The sequence below is a fragment of the Ahaetulla prasina genome, chromosome 7, assembly GCF_028640845.1.
Source record: "Ahaetulla prasina isolate Xishuangbanna chromosome 7, ASM2864084v1, whole genome shotgun sequence".
In the NCBI taxonomy this organism is placed as follows: Eukaryota; Metazoa; Chordata; class Lepidosauria; order Squamata; family Colubridae; genus Ahaetulla; species Ahaetulla prasina.
The window spans coordinates 7,226,136-7,248,214 of record NC_080545.1 but is presented as its reverse complement, the minus strand read 5'-3'; the positions used below and the strand labels follow the sequence as shown (position 1 = coordinate 7,248,214).

The following is a 22,079-nucleotide window of genomic DNA, read 5'->3' as shown; positions in this document are numbered from 1 at the left end:
AAACACGGTAATCTATATCTATATCTATATCTATAGCTATAGCTAGCTATCTACCTACCTACCTACCTACCTACCTACCTATCTATCTCAGCTTGACTTAGCCTTCTATCTTTCCAAAGTTGGTAAAATGAGGACCCAGATTGTTGGGGGCAAGATGCTGACTCTGTAAACTGCTTAGAGATTTTTATTTATTTATTAGATTTTTTTTAGAACCGTAAAGTGCTGTGAAGCGGTATATAAGTCTAAGTGCTACTGCTATTGCTGCCATCTTAAGAGGCAGCATCTCAGAGCACCCATCTTGCAGAATCTTTGGACCCAAGAATGACAGTTAAAATGTATTATGATAACCTTATATCTAGTTACCTAGTTACACTTAGGAATATTTGTCAGGTGGAAAGAATCAGGATCACACATTAAATTCCAGCTAAACTGATTTATTCCAGCTAAGCCTATACCTAAGAATCTAGTCGATTAGTGGTCAGCACTAAATTTGTGCTAGATAAGAGTGAACAGAATTTAAGAGTGGTTGGATTTGGAGCATTTGTGGCAATGTAACGATTCTAGGCTAAATCCTCTCTTGACTCCACCCCCTGTGATCTGTTTCTTCTCCTACAGTATTACTGCCATGTTTCCATTGTGCCCAAATGGAGTTGTCAGGGTTCCGACTGATGACCTAATTAAATCACAAGCCTAATTAAATCACAAGCCTGGAGCCAAACTTCAAAAGAAATCCAGTTATTTATTAGGCGCTTCATGTCGGCAGGTTCCAAGTGAAGCCAACTCTGACCCCACGTAATTTACGTTCTGGCTTTGACCCTGTTCTCCCCCTCCCCCCAAGGTGCGTCATCAATCACATTCTCCAACTGAAGCAATTTTGCAGGTTGTAGAAATCACTCTCTTCCGGCCACTCTGACTAACCTGGGAGACAGCCTTGACAGAGATATGGCTGGAATGTGCTTTTGTTTTGACTGACGTACTGCCTCGCTACAGCTCCAAAGTTTATTTTCCCATCCCACCTGCCTATAGTAACTTGAGAGCAGGTCAGGGATCCTCTGCGAGTTGACAGGAGTCTTCTGAAGAGAGAACTCTTTCGACTCACCATCCCAGGCTCGTGGAAGACGTCCCCTCGCAGATTTTCCCCAGGTCCACAGTGGCTGGCGTGGCCATGGCACATGCAGCTCCCATGAACTACCATTTCATAAAGCGCGTAGTAGTATTTTTCCAGAAGATTCCGTTTCTTTTCCCCAAGTAAAGTATCGCCCAACATGTGGAGCTTTGTAAAGTTGATTCTCAGATTTGTAAAAGCAACCAGCTCTGCAATGAAAAATTGCGGAAATGTGAAATCAGTTTAGCTCAAAATAATATTCTTCGGCCGAAAAAATGCTTTTAAAAGTAAAAAAAAAAAAGCCTCTGATGATCGCGTGGCTCAGCTGGGATCGTCAGAGCCTTTTAAAAGCATTTTTTCTACAACAGCTTCAGCCAAAGAGGTTGTAAAAAAATGCTTTTAAAAGGCTCAGACGATCTGTTGTGTCTTGCCCGCCCTCAGAGCAGCCGGGGCCTTCTTATCTGCTCCCGAACACGGAGGAATGTATGCCTCCCAGCCCCAGTCCTGGCTCCATGCCCAGACAAACTGCAGAAGAAGGAGCACCTCCCGGCCCCAGCCCTGACTCCATGCCCAGGCAAACGGAGCAGCTAGACCCCTCCCCCTCCTCCACAGCAGGTGAGCCTAAGGAGGGTTTATTACCAACAGCTGATTGGAGTGACCCTCGCATCAGAAGATTGGATAGGCGGAGGCAACAGAAGGAAGGGAGGGGCAGGCCTTAATGAGTGCTGAGTCATGGAGCCACACCCCATGGTCTATATAAAGGATCTGCTTTCTGGCAGTCTCTGAGTCAGGCAAAGTCGAACTTATCTTGCTGAAGTCACTTACTGGTCTCCTGCCTGCTCTGAGGACTTTGCTAGGACTTTGGGCAGAGCTGCAGAGGCAAGCCTGATTCGGATTTCCCTGACCCGGCCGTCAGCGGAGGAGTGGGACACGACACGATCCCAGCTAAGTTGCCTGATCGTCAGAGGCTTTTTTTTTCTTTTAAAGGCAAAAAAAAAAAATGCTACAACTTCGGCTGAAGAGGTTGTAGAAAAAATGCTTTTAAAAGTAAAAAAAAAAAAGTTGGCCATGCCCACCCAGTCACATTACCCCTCCCCTCACCAAGCCCACAGAACCGGTAGTAACAAATTTTACATGTCACCACTGATTTAACTCCAAGGTTAACTTCAGACCAACGATCAAGTAAACAATCCCCCAATCAAGAAACTGCCAAAGAACCAACAGTAAACAGCCCAACCAAAGAAACCCTAAGACAGCCCCCACCCACACAAACAGGCGAGTCACCGGAATGTAAACCGACAGCAAACAACACTCCTTACTACGGTAGCACTGATGATGTTACCGAGTTGGGTCATGAAACGTCCGCTAGAAAACAAGCAAGCTCAGAGAGCACCAAGTTCCCCTCACTTCATTCATGGTTGTGTTCTGCCACTGAGCTATCAAATAAATCAAAGCAAAGAAGAATTGGTAAAGGACTGCTCAAATCCCACCTATTCCTACCTTGGATGTGCGGATCGTAAGAATTTTCTATCTCAAAACTGGGATCCAGAACTTTGAAAATAACCTGTCAAAATCCAAAATAATATTGATAAGCGCACGAAAAGATTGATCTGAAATTCACTCCTTGCCCATGCAGGTCGTCCTCGACTTACAACCGCAATTGAGCCCAAAGTTTAGGTGAGACATTTGTTAAGTCAGTTTTGCGCCATTTTACAAGCTTTCTTGCAGGGGGTTGGGCTAGAAGACCTCCAAGGTGCCTTCCAGCTCTGTTATTCTATTGTTCTATTATGGTTGTTAAATGAACCACTGCAGCTGATAACTTAATAACCATCTGGCTTCCCCTTTGACTTTGTTTGTTAGAAGGTCGCAATAGGGGATCACCTGACCTTGGGATACAGTAACGGTCATAAATATGAGTCAGTTGCGAAGGGCTTGAATTTTGATCAGGGGACCATGGGGATGCTGCAATGGTCGTAATTGTGAAAAACGGTCATAAGTCCCTTCTTCCAGTGCCGTCGTAACTTTGAACGGTCACTAAGCAAACTGTTGTAAGTTGAGGACTACCTGTGCTTAACTACAGAATGAACCATAAAAACTGTCTGGCAGTTTTCTGACTTCAAGGAAATTTGAATAGATTTGTACATCATAGGATAGGATAGGATAGGATAGGATAGGATAGGATAGGATAGGATAGGATAGGATAGGATAGGATAGGATAGGATAGAATCAGAGGTGGGTTTCAGCAGGTTCTGACCAGTTCTGGAGAACCGGTAGCGGAAATTTTAAGTAATTCGGAGAACCGGCAGTAAAAATTCTGACTGGCCCCACTCCCATCTAGTCTCTGCTTCCCAAGTCGCAGCTGATCGGGAAGAAATGGGGATTTTGCAGTAACCTTCCCTTGGAGTGGGCAGGGAATGGAGATTTTACAGTATCCTTCCCCTGGAGTGGGGAGGGAATGGAGATTTTGCAGTATCCTTTCCCCCAGGAGTGGGGAAGGAATGGAGATTTTGCAGTATCCTTCCCCTGCCATGTCCACCAAGCCACACCCATCAAGCCCCACCCACAGAACCGGTAGTAAAAAAATTTGACCACTGGATAGGATAGGATAGGACAGGATAAGACAGGACAGGACAGGACAGGATAGGACAGGACAGGACAGGACAGAACAACAGAGTTGGAAGGAACCTTGGAGGTCCTGTAATTGCATGGAGAATCAAAACCATGAAAATTAAATTATATACATACTTCCCCTTTGGTTGACGGTTCAATATCTGAATATTTGGAGTCACAAATAAGCTCTCCAAACGTTTTGGGTGGCCTTGAAGGAACGCCAGGAAAAGCAGTTGCACAGTTGTGTGCAAAATATCGACAGACCTTCCAGGTTCGGCCGTAATCTGCAGAACGCTCCACCAACATGGCGGCAGGACGAAAGGTCTACAAGAGATATACACACACACACACACACCTTCAGATTGGGATCGTCAGAACCTTTTAAAAGCTTTTTTTTCCCTCTGGAGATCCCAGCTGAGTTGCCTGATCATCACAGGCTTTTAAAAGCATTTTTTTAAAAATGCTTTTTAAAAATTTTTTAAAATGCTTTTAAAAGTTTAAAAAAAAGTTGGCCACACCAACCCAGTCACATTAGCCCCACCACCACCAAGCCACGCCCACAGAACAAATTTTACATTTCACCCCGAGCTAAATTTCTAAAGAAATTTAGATTTCACCACTGGTAACCCCACCCACCCCTTTTTTTTTTTGCTAGTGAAATAGGAGAAGCATATATCCTTTTTTGCAAAAGGTAAATTGTCTTCCAAGTGATCGCAGGTCCTGGTCAACATCAGCTGAGTGATTCTGAGATGCAAACAATGTTGGTTCCAAACAAGATAAAAGCAGGCAGTACCTGAATGTTACCTACCTATTCTAAACAATTATACCAGGCGATGCAATAATTCAAATACTGTAGTTTTGGTACCTTGAAAATCAGAATAAGATGACTGAACTGAAACATGTTTTCCAAGTCCAGCTGAATACTGACATGGTCGACACCTGCAAATAAATAAGCCAGATGCAGATAACTGGAAAATGAACAAAAGCAGGAAATATTTATTGTCTCCCCTTTCTGATGAATTAATTGCATTTAGGGTCTATCTTATAGAAACCACTTCAAGGATATATATTTTATTTTCCAAATAAAATGGCCAGAGGATTGACCTCTGGTACCTCAATTTTCTGGGGACACCATTTAACTAACTCAATTTGATGGCTTATGTTTCTAACTCTCAAACAATTCTTATACTTATCTTGATTAATATTAGAACAATCACAATTGTAGGTACTTCTTTTTTCTTCCAGTATTGTCCTATTAGTAATCTTGCTGTTGTTATTAGATTTAAAAGAATGGATATTGAAAGTTGCCAACTTGGCTGAGATGGCGAAGATATCAGCCTTTTTGAAAGACAATACGCAAGAAAGATACTTAAAGGAATGGAAAAAATGGATTGACTATATTCAAAGTAGATATCAGACTAAGAGTTATCAGACTGTTTTTGAATGATTACGATGTATTATTTTTGATTGTTTTCGGGGGAAGTTAGGAATTGATGATTGTAGGGGTATAATTAAGTTGGGACGAAAATTTTTTAGCATATGTTTGTTTTATTTTTAACTATACCTTGTGCTCGTTTCAGGAAGTCGGGGGGGGGGGAGGGGGGTTGTGAAGGGGGGGGAGGGGAAGTGGGGGGAAAGGGGAAAAAAATTTTCTGTAAAACTTTTTGAATAAAAAAAAAATCAAATTATTTTGCAAGGAATATCCCTCCCCCCAATGCTCAAGTCTTACAAAGCACACATTCTTACCTAATCTGATTATATTAATTTATATAATGAATGGGTGTATTAGGGTCAGAGAAAGATAACTGAAATAAAAATAAAAGCAACTGAGGGTAGAAGAAGAATCAATGGGTGGAAACTGATCAAGGAGAGAAGCAATTTAGAACTAAGGAGAAATTTCCTGACAATTAGAACAATTCATCAGTGGAATTACGTGCCTCCGGAAGTTGTGAATGCTCCAACACTGGAAATTTTTAAGAAGATGTTGGATAACCATTTGTCCGAAGTGGTGTAAGATTTATTTATTTATTTATTTATTTATTTATTTTTGTCACAACAGTATACACAAACATCGTCATAAATAAAAACAACATATCATGAAAGAAAAATATGTATATATAAGTTAAAGTATGCAACAGCTATGTTAATTTGATATAATGAAGGGAACAATAGGACAGAAACGGTAGGCACTTTTGTGCTCTTATGCACGCCCCTTATAGTCCTCTTAGGAATGGGGTGAGGTCAATAGTAGACAGGTTTTGGTTGAAGATTTTGGGATTTTGAATAGATTTCCTCCCAGGGCAGGGGGTTGAAGACCTCCAAGGTCCCCTCTGTTATTATTATTAAAAAATCACAGACATTCAAATATATAATTTCTTGATTCTGGGTTTTTTGTGTGTGTGTGTCTTCCATTTCTCCAACACAATTGAATGAGCTAGTGCGATTTTAGCATCTTTAAATTTTAAAATATTTAAATCTTTAGTGTCCAGGTATTCTACACCTGAAGTACTGCATCCAGTTTTGGTCACCACATTATAAAAAAAGATATTGAGACTCTGGGAAGAGTGCAGAGAAGAGCAATAAAGATAATTCAGGGCCTAGACACAAAAACATATAAAGAAGGGTTGCTGGAATTGGATTTGTCTAGTTCAATGAAAAGAAGGCCTAGGGAGACACAACAGCAGTGTTCCAATATTGGAGCGGCTGCCACAAAGAAGAGGGAGTCAACTCAAGCTATTCTCCAAAGCACCTGAAGTCAGGACAAGAAGCAATGGATGGAAACTAATCAAGGAGAGAAGCAACCTAGAAATAAGGAGAAATTTCCTGACAGTGAGAACAATTAACCAGTGGAACAGCTTGCCACCAGAAGTTGTGGGTGCTCCATCACTGGAGGCTTTTAAGAAAAGACTGGACAGCCACTTCTCTGGAATGGTATAGACTCTCCTGTTTGAGCAGGGGGTTGGACTAGAAGACCTCAAAGGTCCCTTCCAACTCTATTATTCTGTTAAATAGAAGATATTCAATGAGGCTGCAAATAATTGAAATCTCCTATTGTTCCAAATGTTGCAGAAAATGGCTGGCACTCTGCTTGATGTTAGGCACCGAGCCATCAATTGATTTCGTTGGATAATTTTAGAACTTGACTTAGCTACCAACAAGCTGTTGTGGTCTGCCAGCAGCCTGCGGAGCTGGCAACGGAGTCAGACAGTGATGAGGCTGAGGAAGAACATGGGCCAGTTCTGGAGTCAGGGGAAGGCCCGGATGAGTGTCAGAGGCAGAGGTGGGGCCAGGGCCATTGGGGAGTGATGTGCAGACTCCGGAGCCTCCAGAAGCTGACAGTAGTGAGGCAGAGGAACAGGAGGAGCCTGTTCCTAATGCACGAATGAGAACAGCTGCCAGAAGGCAAAAGCAGCTAAAGTAAAGAGGATGACTCGGGAGTAGGGCCAAGAGATGATTGGCCCCTCCCATAAGGCTTAAAAGACCAGCAACGGCGTTTGGGCTCTTTGCTGGAAAGCAACGTTGATAGCCTTGCTCCTTGTCTTGCTGCATTTATTTCTTGTCGGCGTCTTCTGCTTTTGAACTTTTGCCAAGAAAAGCCTTTGGCAGTTTGTCTAATTAGACCAAGGTTGGTGATAAGGCTGAAGAATTGTGTTAGGAAGAATTTGCTTTGATTTAGTTTGGACGACGCTGAGAATGAGTTTAACTCTCAGCCGTTCTAATAAATCCTGTTTGTTTTTGAACTGATTGCATCTATTACTACCTACTTGGACCACAACATAACCATTCTGTCAATACCACCCCGAGACGAGGATTTGCCACTTTGCTCGGTAATTGTCCGATGGAAGTTGAACACTCACCATTTTCAGACTGCCACCACTTCTTCCGATCGCGTTCCAAATAGTTGACCACGTTTTCGATCAAGTGGCTGTTGGTTTGGAAAAGCGGGCGATAGGGGTGCCTGGAATCGCAGGTGAAACATTTCTTCTTATCCTAGAGAAAGGGGTAGACACAAACACAGATCTTCTCTTTGATCCTATTTGGGGGGGTCGGCAAAGATTGTTTTGTGTGTGTTTTTTTGGTGGTCCGATAGATTTCAGTTCCTCTCCCCCCTCTTTGCATCAGCCACCCAAGAAGGAAGATTAGCTGACAGAAAAATTATTTGTACACGCCCTGTGCTTTTCACACTTAACCTGCTTCATTGCTGTGAGAAGTGAGGCGGGAACAATTGCCTCATTCTTGGGATTTGAGGGAGATGAAATATTATTTCACCTCACGATTGTGAGCCTCCTGTGTGCCTGTTTCTGTCTGTTCTCTTTCCAGGAAAATCTCATCAAGGAGGGAGAAAGCAGAACTAACTCCAAAATTTAAGGCCGCGTGACTGAGGACCGCCAACCGGAGCTCCTAAGAGTGATGTGCCTTACAGATTAACAGTTGGGACCGTGGAGGTCATCTAGTCCAACCCCCTGCTCAAGCAAAATACTCTACCCCATTTCTGAAAGAGGGCAGTGCAGTCTCTTCTTGAAAGCTTCCAGGGATGAAGCTCCCACAACTTCCGAAGGCAACGAATCGGGAGCATTTCACCCCTGGTTTTTTACTAAGTCAGAATATTTTATTTATTTATTTATTTTATTTGTCACAACAGTGTATATAAGCATAAGCATGAAATAATTAAACGATATATAAGCATAAATATAAGCATAAGTATGTAATAACTATATGAAATTGGATACAATCAAAAGGAACATTAGGACAGGAACGGTAAGCACGCTGGTGCTCTTATGCACGCCCCTTACAGACCTCTTATGAATGGGGTGAGGTCAAAAGTAGATAGTTTTTGGTTAAAGCTTTGGGGATTTTGGGAAGAGACCACAGAGTCTGGTAGTGCATTCCAGGCATTAACAACTCTGTTTCTGAAGTCATTTTTTCTGCAATCGAGATTGGAGCGGTTAATAACATTAAGCTTAAATCTATTGTGTGCTCGTGTATTGTTGTGGTTGAAGCTGAAGTAGTCTTCAACAGGAAGGAAGTTGTAACAGATGATTCTATGAATTAAACTCAGGTCATGTCTGGGTATCTGGGTATGGTGCTAAGAAAAAAAAAAGGGGTTAGGCTGATCCCATGGCATGGATTTAGCTATTGGGGTCTCTTTATTTTGGCTTGGTAAAGGTAAAGGTAAAGGTTCCCCTCGCACATACGTGCTAGTCGTTGCCGACTTTAGGGGGCGGTGCTCATCTCCGTTTCAAAGCCGAAGAGCCAGCGCTGTCCAAAGACGTCTCCGTGGTCACGTGGCCGGCATGACTCAACGGCAAAGGCGCATGGAACACTGTTACCTTCCCACCAAAGGTGGTCCCTATTTTTTCTACTTGCATTTTTAGGTGCTTTCGAAACTGCTAGGTTGGCAGAAGCTGGGACAAGTAACGGGAGCTCACCCCATTACACGGCAGCACTAGGGATTCGAACCGCCGAGCTGCCGACCTTTCGATCGACAAGCTCAGTGTCCTAGCAAATTCAGCCAAATGTGCTTTGTATGGACTGCACCAGTAGAGGCTAAACCAATTTTGTTGTATACATGATGTACAATGACAATAAAAGCTTTGAATTTACTCAAAAAACAAACAAACAAACAAACAAACAACCCACCTCCTTCACAGTTTAAGAAATCCATGGTTTTACACGATGTCTGAAGCCAATCACAAAGGTTTGTTCCCAAATTAGCTTAAAATCCTCTGAAGGTTCCCTTGGGACTAAAGAGTACTTAATTCAATGGGTCCAAATTGATAGGCAACAAGGAACAGATCCAGCTGTGATCTGAAATATTTTCTGCCCACATGGCCTCAAGCAAGTACAATAACCCTTTATATGAAAAGAATACAGCAATATTTCTAGTTCTAACTTCAGAAGGAATGGAAGGGGAGGGGAGGGGAGAGGAGAGGAGAGGAGAGGAGAGGAGAGAAGGAAGAAGGGAAGGGAAGGGAAGGGAAGACCTAAGTTTAACTCATAGAATCATCCATTGTAATGTCCTTCCTGTTAAAGACTACTTCAGCTTTAATTGCAATAATAAAAGATTTAAACTTAATGTTAACTGCTTTAATCTAATTGCAGAAAATATGACTTCTGTAACAGAATCATCAGTGCTTGGAACACATTACCTGACTCTGTGGTCTCTTCCCATAATCCCAAAAGCTTTAACCAAAAACTTTCTACTATTGATCTCACCCCATTCCTAAGAGGACCATAAGGGGCGTGCATAAGAGCACAAACGTGCCTACCGTTCCTGTCCTATTGTTTTTCTTTTTCTTTTTCTATATATATGCTTATACTTCCTTATATTTCCTCATATATATGTTTATATACTGTATAATCTTTTTGTGTGATGCCTATATAAATTGTTGTGACAAATAAATAAATAAATAAATAAATAAATAAATAAATAAATAAATAAATAAATAAATGAGAAGAGAATGGAGAAGGGACGGGGAGGGAAGGGGAGGGGAGTGGAGAGGAGAAGAGAGGAGAGGAGAGGAGAGGAGAGGAGAGGAGAGAGAAGAGAAGAGAAGAAGAGAGAGAAGAGAAGAGAAGAGAATGGAGAAGGGGAGGGGAGGGAAGGGGAGGAGAGGGGAGGGGAGGGGAGAGGAAAGGAGAGGAGAGGAGAGGAGGGGAGAGGAGGGGAGGGAAGGGAAGGGAAGGGAAGGGAAGGGAAGGGAAGAGAAGAGAAGAGAAGAGAAGAGAAGAGAAGAGAAGAGAAGAGAAGAGAAGAGAAGAGAAGAGAAGAGAAGAGAACCCCCTGCTCAAACAGGAAACCCTATACCATTTCAAACAAATGGTTGTCCAATCTCTTGTTAAAAACCTCCAGTGTAGAACAGAACAGAACGGAACGGAACGGAACGGAACGGAACGGAGTGGAGTGGAGTGGAGTGGAACAGAATGGAACAGAACAGAATAGAATAGAAAATTGAATTGTATACTTTATTTGGCCAAATGTGATTAGACCCACAAGGACCCATTTGTCTCCGTTGTAGAAGCTCTCAGCGTTCTGATCTCTCTCTTTTCTTCTTCTTTTTCTCTCTCTGTCTTTCTGGAAGAGTGAAAAGTTGAAAGTGATAACAGATGTCTGAATGCAAGACAGAGCTAAGAAGCAGCTGCACCTTCAGGTCAGGCCGAGTTTAAAGAACAGAAATTCTTTTATGGCAAATTCAAAGTATCTATGAATGATGAATGTAATGTTTTGGCAATTAAATGTATGGATTCCTTTAGGGACAAAGGAGTAGAAAACTGTTTAAGAAGTTCAGACTTGTGAAATATTTCTTAAGTAATTTCTGATTTATAAATAAAATTCAGGTTTAGAGGTTAGCATTCTTACGATTGAGTAATCCTTAGAATTAGGCCTTATGATGGGATAAGGATCTTACTGATCTCTAGACGTAGAAACTGGTGTAAAATTCTGATTGTTCAAAATTTGAGGGCCTTAAACAGTTGATTCACGTAAATTTTAGACTGGGCCAGCTGCTCCAATTTGCATCAATATGTAAGTACTGTAAGCTGAATTTAAAATTATGTTTAGGGCCAAGTCCTTAGAAAGACTGTGCTATCGCTCAGATCAACTTTGTTGTAACTTTGTTGCTTGTATCCTTACAATTTTTACTGATATTGATTGTTTCCTGATTGCTTATTTGTAGCCTATGACTATCATATAAGTGTTGTATCATTAAGTGTTAAATTTGTACCCTATGACTATCTTTAAGTGTTGTAAGTGTTGTATCTTGATGAAGGTATCTTTTCTTTTATGTACACTGAGAGCATATGCACCAAGACAAATTCCTTGTGTGTCCAATCCCAGTTGGCCAATAAAAAATTCTATTCTATTCTATTCTATTCTATTCTATTCTATTCTATTCTATTCTATTCTATTCTATTCTATTCTATTCTATCAACCATCCTACCACTTAAGATCTGCCATGAAAGTGCTTCCTAGGCTGGTAGGTCTGGAAATATAAAATGGTCAGGCTTGTGAAGAAGCCTGAACAAAGTTTCTTCGAATAGCAGAGAAGTGTTATGCTTGTGTTGTGTTGTCCTGAGTCTTCTGTTAAATCATTTTTGGTCGCCACGATGTAAAAAAGGTGTGGAGACTTTAGAAAGAGTGCAGAGAAGAGCAACAAAAATGATTAGGGGACTGGAGGCTAAAACATACGAAGAACGGTTGCTGGAATTAGGTCTGGCTAGTTTAATGAAAAGAAGGACTAGGGGAGACATGATAGCAGTCTTCCAATATCTCAGGGGTTGCCACAAAGAAGAGGGAGTCAAGCTATTCTCCAAAGCACCTGAAGGCAGGACAAGAAGCAATGGGTGGAAGCTAATCAAGGAGAGAAGCAATCTAGAACTAAGGAGAAATTTCCTGACTTAGAACAATTAATCAGTGGAACAATTTGCCTCCAGAAGTTGTGAATGCTCCAACACTGGAAGTTTTTAAGAAGAGATTGGATAACCATTGGCCTGAAATGGTGTAGGGTTTCCTGCCTAAGCAAGGGGTTGGACTAGAAGACCTCCAAGGTCCCTTCCAACTCTTATTCTGTTCTAAATTTTCAAAATGTCCACAACTTTAAGTCCTCTTCATGTCCAGTAGCTGAGCATGGTTTATACCAGGGGTCTCCAACCTTGGCAACTTTAAGACTTGTGAACTTCAACTCCCTGGCTGAGGAATTCTGGGAGTTGAAGTCCACAAGTCTTAAAAGTTGCCAAGGTTGGAGACCCCTGGTTTATACCGCACTGGTGAGACCAAATTTGGAATACTGCATCCAATTCTGATCACCACAATACCAAAAAGACGTTGAGACCCTAGAAAGAGTGCGGAGAAGAGCAACAAAGGTGATCAGGGATCTGGAGGCTAATCCCTACGATGAATGATGGAGGGAACTAGGTATGGCTAGCCCAGGGGTCTGCAAACTTGGCTCTTTTAAGACTTGTGGACTTCAACTCCAAAGAGTTTCTCAGCCAGCTTTGTGAAGTTGAAGTCCACGAGTCTTAAAAGAGCCAAGTTTGCAAACCCCTGGGCTAGTCTAATGAAGAGAAGGATGAGGGAAGACATAATAACAGTCTTCAAGTACTTGAGATGCTGTCACAGAAAAGAAGGGATTGATTTATTCCCCAAAGCACTGAAGGGCAGGACAAAAGGCAACGGGTGGAAGATCATTAAAAACAGACCCAACCTGGAACTAGGAAGAAATTTCCTGACAGTGAGAACAATCAATCAGTGGAAGATTCTCAGTCATCCAGGTCGTGGTTGTGCCAGGGTTCCAAATTCTTTTTACTACCGGTTCATGTGCCAAAAGGAGGGGGGAGCACGGGGGTGTGTGGGAGCACACACATGCAGAGGGGGGTTAGAGCATGGGGGAGCATTGAATTATAGGTGTTGTGCCTCGTCCTCCTCAGCCGGGCCCCTCCCGTCTCCTCCCGGGCCTGTTATCAGACTCCGAGTCTGATAATGAAGATGAACGGCCTGTCATGCCTCCAGCCCCTGTGTTCCTTTGGCTCAGCCATCAGAGGAAGTTAGCCACGGATTGGAATTACTCGGGCCTACTCCTTCTGACCCCTCCCTTTCTCAAACAGCAGAAGACAATTCACAGTGGGAGGATCCCCACTTCCGGAGATCTGAGAGGCGACGCCAGCAGAAGGAAGGGAGGGGCAGGCCTGGATAAATGCTGAGTCATGGAGCCACACCCCACAGCCTATATAAAGGACCTGCTTGTGGCATTCCAACCTTGAGTCAAGCAAAATCTCATCTAGTTTGCTGAAGTCAAAACTTGGACTCCTGCCTGCCCGGAGAAACCTGGAAGGAATTTGGCAAAGCTGCAGAGGCTTTGTTGCCACGCTTGATACGGACTTCCTAGACCCGGTCGTTGGAGTGGGAGGGGGACACGACAATAGGTGTGGGCACACACGCGTGCATCCCCCCCATGCTCCCCCCACTTTTGGCACGCGAGAGCAAAAAGGTTAGCCATCACTGGTATGTGTCTCCTGCTTGAGCAGAGACTTGGACTAGGAGACCTCCAAGATCCCTTCTAACCCTATTATTTTATTGTCTACAATTTTTCTTCTGCTGCCTAGCCTGTAGTTGAAAAAAAAAATGGATTCAAGTTTCGGACATAAGAGACGGACGGCAAATTCGGGGTGACTGTGATGTGCTGTTTTACAGACGTTCCAACGATCTTCTTGGCATGACAATAAACCCACCTCGAGGTACCCCACAATGCAGTACTTCTGAGGGCCCAACAGTCCACATGTGGACGAAGCAGTCAGCTGTTGGCTGCGTCCCACAAGCAGATCTCCGACCGATGGATGGCAAGCTCCATGCTGACAGCTATTCTGATTGCTCAGACAGTCTGGGAGTAGCACTGAATACAAAATAAAGAGGAAACGCGGTGTCAACTATCCAGTTGGCAAATTCAGAAAAAAGAAACTCCTGGCACATTATTTTTGAGTCTAAAACTTTGCTGAATAAACCACATTGGCACAGGAGAAGCAAAACCAACTCTGGGGTTTCCCGCACAAAAGCAAGCGTAGTTAACTCCTCCTTTTTCCTACAAGCCATCCACAGGCCACAACATCTACCAATGACACATATTCAATTTTTATGGGAAATAGCAGTGGTGAAATGTAAAATTGGTAACTACCGGTTCTGTGGGCGTGGCTTGGTGTGTGTGTGTGAGGGGGGGTAATGTGACTAGGTGGGCGTGGCCAACTTTTTTTTTTTTACTTTTAAAAGCATTTTTTTCTACAACCTCTTTGGCTGAAGAGGTTGTAAAAAAATACTTTTAACAGGCTCCTCTAACGATCCCAGCTGAGTTGCCTGATCATCAGAGGCTTTTCTTTTCTTTTAACAGGATTTTTTTTTTTGCCTTTAAAAGAAAAAAAAAGCCTCTGATGATGAGGCAACTCAGCTGGGATCATCATCAGAAGAGCCTTTTAAAAACATTTTTTTTAATCTTTAAAAGAAAAAAAGCCTCTGATGATTGCGCGGCTCAGCTGGGATCGTCAGAGGAGCCTTTTAAAAGCATTTTTTCTACAACCTCTTCGGCCGAAGATGAAAAACAACAGGAAGGAGGAGGAGGAGGAGAACAGGAAGAAAAAGCAGGAGGAGAAGGAGAAGACGAAGAAGAACAACAACAGGAAGGAGGAAGAGGAGGAGCAGGAAGAGGAGGAAGAGAAGGAGAAGGAGGAGATCGAGAAGAACAACAGGAAGAAGAAGGAGGCAGAAAAAGAGCCAAAGCAGAACAGGAAGAAGGAGGAGGAGGAGGAGAAAATAATAATAAAACAATAAACAAATAGAAAATCTAGCCAAAAAAACACAACAACACCCAATCCTGGCACCCAAAACACAAGTCCAGCCAAAATTCCAGGTGAGCGCACCCACACATTTTTCTTGGCAGGGTTACAGGAGTTGTCTTGTTTTTGCCTTTGCTTGTTTCGTTTTGTCGTTTTACTTCCCAGCCTATCCAAGAAGTAGCTTGGCACTACTTCTGCGTTTGCCACCCACTCGTTCAGCCCGCTTAAGCTCTGAGCCAGGTTGGTCGCTGCCTCTTGTTGAGTTCACGACGAAACTTCTCGGATGAGAAGTGAAACGTTTTCAAGGAGAAAACCCAAGAAAAAGTCCAATTGCTTTTTTGGGAAAAGCTCCTTTGGGACAACGCTTGTTGAGGTTCCTATGCTGTGGATGCAAACCAGAATTCTGGGCTGCCCAATTTCAGTATGAAACTCTTTAAGTAATGGTTTGGATGAAATTAAAAAGTTGATTAAAAGTATTTCACTCTGACTACAAATAATAAGAATCAAGCTTTATGTCAAACGTAGGCCTATTCCCAAAGACCTAGACATACAAATAAGAATTGGCATTGGGAGTTGTGACCTAATTTATGTCCTTTAATAAAATTTGTGTGTCCGAAGTTGTGCTATCAGAATCCTCCGATTTGTTTATTTTTTGTCATCATAGATTAACTCGACTCCTGCAATGAGTTAGAGATGGGCAATTATATCAGTGGTGAAATCTAAATTGTTTTGCTACCGGTTCTGTGGGCGTGGCTTGGGGTGTGTGGCGTGGCAGGCGTGGCAGGGGAAGGATACTGCAAAATCCCCATTCCCCTCCCCACTCCTGGGGGAAGGAGATTGCAAAATCCCCATTCCCACCCCACTCTGGGACCAGCCAGAGGTGGTATTTACTGGTTCTCCGAACTACTTAAAATTTCCGCTACCGGTTCTCCGAACTGCTCCAAATTTCCGCTACCGGTTCTCCAGAACCTGTCAGAACCTGCTGGATTTCACCCCTGAACCACATAGTATAGGATGTGTAGTGAAAAACGCACACCTGGCTAGACCTCAGCAAGGCTCATACTAGGTTTGCTACCTAAGGCATTCTTAGTATAAACTGGTCACTCACCAGTGCAGTAGCTAAAATAAAATATATGGAATATGTTGGACCATATTCGAGGTAGTTGAACTTACCAACATTCAGAAGAGTAACCAATGGGAACCACATCATGGGATGTGGGATGATCACTTGAATATGAGCCAGCCGTGTGCGGCAGCAGCCAAAAAGGTTAATACAGTCCTGGGTTGTATAAACAGAGGCATAGAATCAAGATCTCGTGAGGTGTTAGTACAGCTTTATAAAACCTTAGTAAGACCACACCTGGAATACTGCAACCAATTTTGCTCACCCTACCGCAAAACAGAGGTTGAGACCTTGGGAAAATGCGTGGGGGAAGAGCAACTAAGACGATTAAAGGCCTAGTGATGGAAACATAGGAAGAACAGTTGCAGGAATTGGGTTTGACTAGTCCAGGGGTCTGCAAACTTGGCTCTTTTAAGACTTGTGGACTTCAATTCCCAGAGTTCAAAGCTGGCTGAGGAACTCTGGGAGTTGAAGTCTACAAGTCTTAAAGGGCCCAAGGTTGGAGACCCCTGGACTAGTCTGACAAAAAGAAGAATTAGGGGAGACATGATAGCGATGTTCCAGTATTTGAGGGGCTGCCACAAAGAAGAGGGGCTCAACTTATTCTCAAAAGCCCCAGACGGCAGGAGAAAAAACGGTGTTGGAAATTAATCAAAGAGAGAAGCAACCTGGAATTAAGGAGAAACTTCCTAACAGTGAGGACAATTAACCAGTGCAATAGCTTGCCTTCAGAAATCGTGGATGCTTCACAATGATGAAATCTGAACCGGTTTACTACCGGTTCGCTGGCTGCGCATGCGTGCTATTTGCATGCATATGTAGTGCGCACCACGCACCAAATGCGAGGAGCACACATGCGCAGTGCACATTAAAAGGAGGCATGGGGTAAGTAGAACAGCGCGTGGGGAGGTAATCAGATGTGCCGCACGATTTTTTTTTTACTTTGAAAGCATTTTTTTACAACCTATTCGGCCGAATAGGTTGAAAAAAAAATGCTTTTAAAACTAAAAAAAAAAGGCTCTGACGATCGCGTGGCTCAGCTGGGATTGTCAGAGCCTTTTTTTTCCTCTTAAAAGCATTTTTTGGAACCTATTCGGCCGAATAGGTTGTAAAAAATGCTTTTAAAACTAAAAAAAAAAGGCTCTGACGATCACGTGGCTCAGCTGGGATTGTCAGAGCCTTTTTTTTCCTCTTAAAAGCATTTTTTAGAAGCTATTTGGCCGAATAGGTTGTAAAAAAATGCTTTTAAAAGTGAAAAAAAGGCTCTGACGATCGCGCGGATCCACTGTGATTGTCAGAGCCTTTTTTTTTTAACCTTTTAAAAGCATTCTTTAAAAGAAGCGGGAAGCGGGGAAGCGGGTGACCGGGTGATTGGGTGGGAATGGGTGGGGGTGGGCAGGGATTTTTGCTACCGGTTCTCCGAACCACCTGCTGCCATCGCTATCAGATCGACCGATCCGGTCCGAACCGGGAGCATTTCTCCCCTGATGCTCCATTACTAGAGGTTTTTAAGAAGAAATTAAATAGCCACTTATCTGAAATAGTACAGGTTCTCCTGCTTGAGCAGGGGGCTGGACTAGAATACCTCCAAGGTCCCTTCCAATTCTGTTCTGTTCTGTTCTGTTCTGTTCTGTTCTGTTCTGTTCTGTTCGATTCGATTCGATAAGTCTTGCCTTGGCTTTGTTTGCGCTTCAGGGAAGAAAAGAAAAAATTCCCTTCATGCTAGTGCCTCCCAAGATCAAAAACGAGGTTTACATTCTACTCAAACTTAGTATGTCGTGATGCAATTGCATATTAAACAGAAAAAGAAAGAAACACCAATATTTCAATTTCCTGTAAGCTCATATTCCATGAAAACAATTCCATTCTCAAAAGGATTAACTGAGGAAATATCCTAACAGAACTACAGTTCTTTGAAATCTGTGTCCCATGTAGACATAACTGTTCGTCCTTTCTAAGTTTTATTTCTGTTTCACTTATTTATGAATTATTAAATTGAGCGTGCCACTGTTATTTTTTTTAAAAAAAAAAATAACAACAACTGATGCATTAAAAGAGAGAGGCTTGAAATCACAAGGAAGTGAAAAATCTCTCCGGACATGTGTAGACATGAGACGATGAGAAAATAATTATATGATTTTTTTTATTAATACTCATCTTCCAAAGTCAATCGTTTAGAGAAGAACGTTTCCAGCTTTGTTTGGTTTTTTTGATACAGATATTGATGAGAGAGAGAAAATTTAATATCAAATGACATAAATATTTTGCAATAGGCTTGCTTTCTGTAACTTGATACCTTAATAATAATAATAATAATATTTTTATTTATAGACCGCCCTTCTCCCAAAGGACTCAGGGCGGTGTACAGCCACAAATAAAATACAGAAAGAAAACAACAATTCAAAACTAAAAACAACCCTTAAAAAACCTATTTAATTTGGCTACTTATAGATAAAAATATTCCCCCTAAAATTTACTAAAAAATTTAAAACCCATAAATCAATTTAATAATATAAAATTTAAGCGAGTCCAGCAAGACGAAATAAGTAGGTTTTAAGTTTGCGGTGGAAGGTCCTAAGGTCAGGTATTTGTCGGAGTCCAGGGGGAAGCTCGTTCCATAGGGTAGGAGCCCCCAAAGAGAAGGCCCTTCCACGTATCTTGGACTAACTCCGAACATCTCCTGCTAGCGCGGTGCTTGAATTACAATAACTGAAGCCCAAAAGAATTTTTTTGTTTTTTGTTTTGTTTTTACATTTATACCCCGCCCTTCTCCGAAGACTCAGGGCGGCTTACAATGTATAGGGCAATAGTCTCATTCTATTTGTATATATTTACAAAGTCAACTTATTGCCCCCCCAACAATCTGGGTCCTCATTTTACCTACCTTATAAAGGATGGAAGGCTGAGTCAACCTTGGGCCGGGCTCGAACCTGCAGTAATTGCAGGCTTTGTGTTCTTAATAACAGGCCTTACCAGGCAGAGCTAAACCGGCCCTGCGGAACTTACATCAGAACTGATGCTTCGTTGTTTCAAACCAGTGATGGGTTGCTACCGGTTCGCTCCGGTTCGTGGCGAACCGGTAGCATCGGCAGTGAGAGGCTCTGCTCACCCATCATCAAATCATCATCAAATACGATCTGCGCATGCACAGAAGCTGCGAAGCGAGCACGAGCAAGCGAACGAACCGGTAGCAAAGGTAGGTGAAACGCAACCCAATGAGTTTCGTATCCAATGAGGACATAATCTTCAATCACTTTTGAAAGTTCGGAGTCGAGCTTGAAATGATCGATTTCATGTTTTTGGTCGAAGAGCACAGGGGACATGGTTTCAAAAGAGGGCTTACGACGGCTATGCATATTACTGTTCTCAGAGGTTATGTCAAGCTAGATCTCTAACAAATAAGAATTCTCAATGGATCAAGATTGCAAGATTTTCTTCCTTATTTCCTTCCCACTTTTCCTCCCTCCCTCCTCCCTCCCTTTCCTTTCCTTTCCTTCCCTCCCCATTTCCTTTTCCTTTCTTCCTTCCTTCCCACTTTTCCTGCCTCCTTCCTCTTTCCTTTCCTTTCCTTCTCCTTCCCCTTCCTTTTCCCTTCCTTTTCCTTTTCTCTCCCTTCCCCTTTCATTTTTTCCTTTCCTTTCTTTCCTCCACACTCTTTCCTTCCTTCCCTCCTTCCTTCCCACTTTTCCTCCCTCCCTCCCTCCCTCCCCCTTTCCTTTCTTTTTCCTTTTCTTTCCCTTCCCTTCCCCTTTCGTTCCTTTCCCCCACACTCTTTCCTTCCTTCCTTCCTTCCTTCCTTCCTTCCTTCCTTCCTTCCTTCCTTCCTTCCTCCTTCCTTCCCACTTTTCCTCCCTCCTCCCCTTTCCTTTCTTTTCCTTTCCTTCCTTCCTTCCCTTTCATTCCTTTCTTTCCCCACACTCTTTTCTTCCTTCCTTCCTTCCTTTCCTCCTTCCTTCCCACTTTTCCTCTCTCCCTTCCTCACCCTTTCCTTTCCATTTCTCCTTTCCTTTTCCTTCCCTTTTCCTTCCCTTCCTTTTCCTTTCCTTCCCTTCCTTTTCTTCTTTCTTTCTTTCTTTCTTTCTCTTTCTTTCTTTCTTTTTCTTTCTCTCTCTCTCTCTCTTTCTTTCTTTCTTTCTTTTCCTTTCCCCTTTTCCCCTTTTCCCCTGTTCCTTTTTGACCTAGCACCATGTAGATGTCCGCCACAACTTTAGCAAGCGAAATCTATCAACTGTAAAAACCGATTTATTACTCTGCACTGTGAGCTAAGATTTACATTAAGATCGATGCTTACTGATACATGGAACACAGCAGAAGCAATGCACAGATTGCCCAGGTATACGCAGCCATCGTGCAGATATCCCCAGACAGCCCTTATTCCTACCGCTGAAGAATTCCCAACCACCTAAACCGTCTTACCTGCCCTTTGAATTGTAAGCGATTCTTGAAACACGACCAGCCGAGCGAAAACAGAGAATTAAAGTCGTACCGCCAAGTTGGAAGAAAACAATGAGAATGTTTTCCCTTCAGGCACTTGGGTGTAGATGAAAATGAGTTTAAAATCTGCCAAAAAGATGATTTGTTAAGCCGTGCTGCCTGGTGCATTTATAGTTGCAACGGAAACTGATGTTTGCCAAAAAAACTTGAGAGGTGAAATCCATCAATGCACGTACTTTGCTGTGAGACAAATAGCACCAATCCATTTCTTGAACGGCAAAGAAAATTGTGATAAAGCTACAGCCACCCCTGTTGTGGTCCGTCAGCAGCCTACGGAGCTGGCAACGGAGTCGTACAGCGATGAGGCTGAAGTGAGGCCAGGGCCATCAGGGAGTGAGGTGCGGACTCCGGAGCCTCCAGAGACTGATAGTAGTGAGGCAAAGGAACAGGAGGAGCCTGTTCCTAATGCACGCATGAGAAGAGCTGCCAGAAGGCAAGAGCAGCTCAAGCAGAGAGGACAACTCAGGAGTAGGGCCAAGAGATGATTGGCCCCTCCCATAAGGCTTAAAACAGACCAGCACCTGCATTTGAGCTTTGCCGGAAAACAACATTGTAGCTGTGTCTTCTGCTTCGTCTACGTCTTTGTTTTTGTGGCTTCTGGACTTTTGTCAGGAAGGGCCTTTGGCAGTTTGCCTAATTGGACTAAGGTTTGTGAGATAACTGAGGAATTTGTGTTGGGAGGCATTTGTTTTACTTTGAGTGGAACGATGCTGGGGATGAAGTAATTTCCAGCTGTTCAAATAAAGTTCGTTTTTCCACGGATTAAGTTTATTACTACCTGCTTGGGCCTGGGTCACAACAACCCCATGGAAATGTCTCCACTTATAAAGTCTTCACCAATCAGTGGTGGATTTCTACTGGTTCGCTCTGGTTCGGGTGAACCGGTAGCGGCAATAGCGGGAGGCTCCGCCCACCCACCCAGACGTCATCATGGACGCTCTGCACATGCGCAGAAGGTTCTGTGCATGCACAGAAGCACCACATGCTCACAGTTCCGAACCGGTAGCGAAAATAAATGAAAACCACTACTGTCGCCAATGTGCTGCTGTTGATATTTCTCTCTCTGAGCCCAATGAGAATATATTTGCCGAACAAAACTCTGCATTGGTGACAGGAAGGGCATCCGGCCAGTGATGAAATTCAATTATTTTTACTACCAGTTCTGTGGGTGTGGCTTGGTGGGCGTGGTGTGGCTTGGGCGTGGCTTGGTGGGCATGGCAGGGAAGGATGCTGCAGAATCCCCATTCCCACCCCACTGCAGGAGAAGGATACTGCAAAATCCCCATTCCCACCCCACTCTGGGGCCAACCAGAGGTGGCATTTGTTGGTTGTTTGAACTACTCAAAATTTCTGCTACCGGTTCTTCAGAACCTGCTGGATTTCACCTCTGCATCCAGCCATTAAATGCTCTGCTAGCTCCATTCAGTT

General features: G+C 43.1%; 1 protein-coding gene across 15 annotated transcripts in view; it reads right to left on the bottom strand.

The window, feature by feature from the left end:
• The window catches only part of LAMB4 (laminin subunit beta 4), a 68,858-nt gene extending 47,795 nt beyond the window's left edge, over nucleotides 1-21,063 (bottom strand). For 3 of the 15 annotated variants that reach the window (XR_009156026.1, XR_009156027.1, XM_058190232.1), the window contains exons 1-7: nucleotides 16,208-17,260; nucleotides 13,943-14,103; nucleotides 7,573-7,705; nucleotides 4,581-4,654; nucleotides 3,851-4,039; nucleotides 2,606-2,669; nucleotides 1,100-1,314 (exon numbers count right to left, since the gene is read on the bottom strand). Coding sequence is in view for 9 of the 15 variants with exons in the window: in XM_058190232.1 (XP_058046215.1) it covers nucleotides 1,100-1,314; nucleotides 2,606-2,669; nucleotides 3,851-4,039; nucleotides 4,581-4,654; nucleotides 7,573-7,705; nucleotides 13,943-14,103; nucleotides 16,208-16,244 (873 nt within the window). In the remaining 6 variants the exon portion in view is untranslated. The other 12 variants (XR_009156025.1, XR_009156028.1, XR_009156029.1 and 9 more) reach the window with 9 other exon arrangements.
• Nucleotides 21,064-22,079: the final 1,016 nt, after the last annotated feature.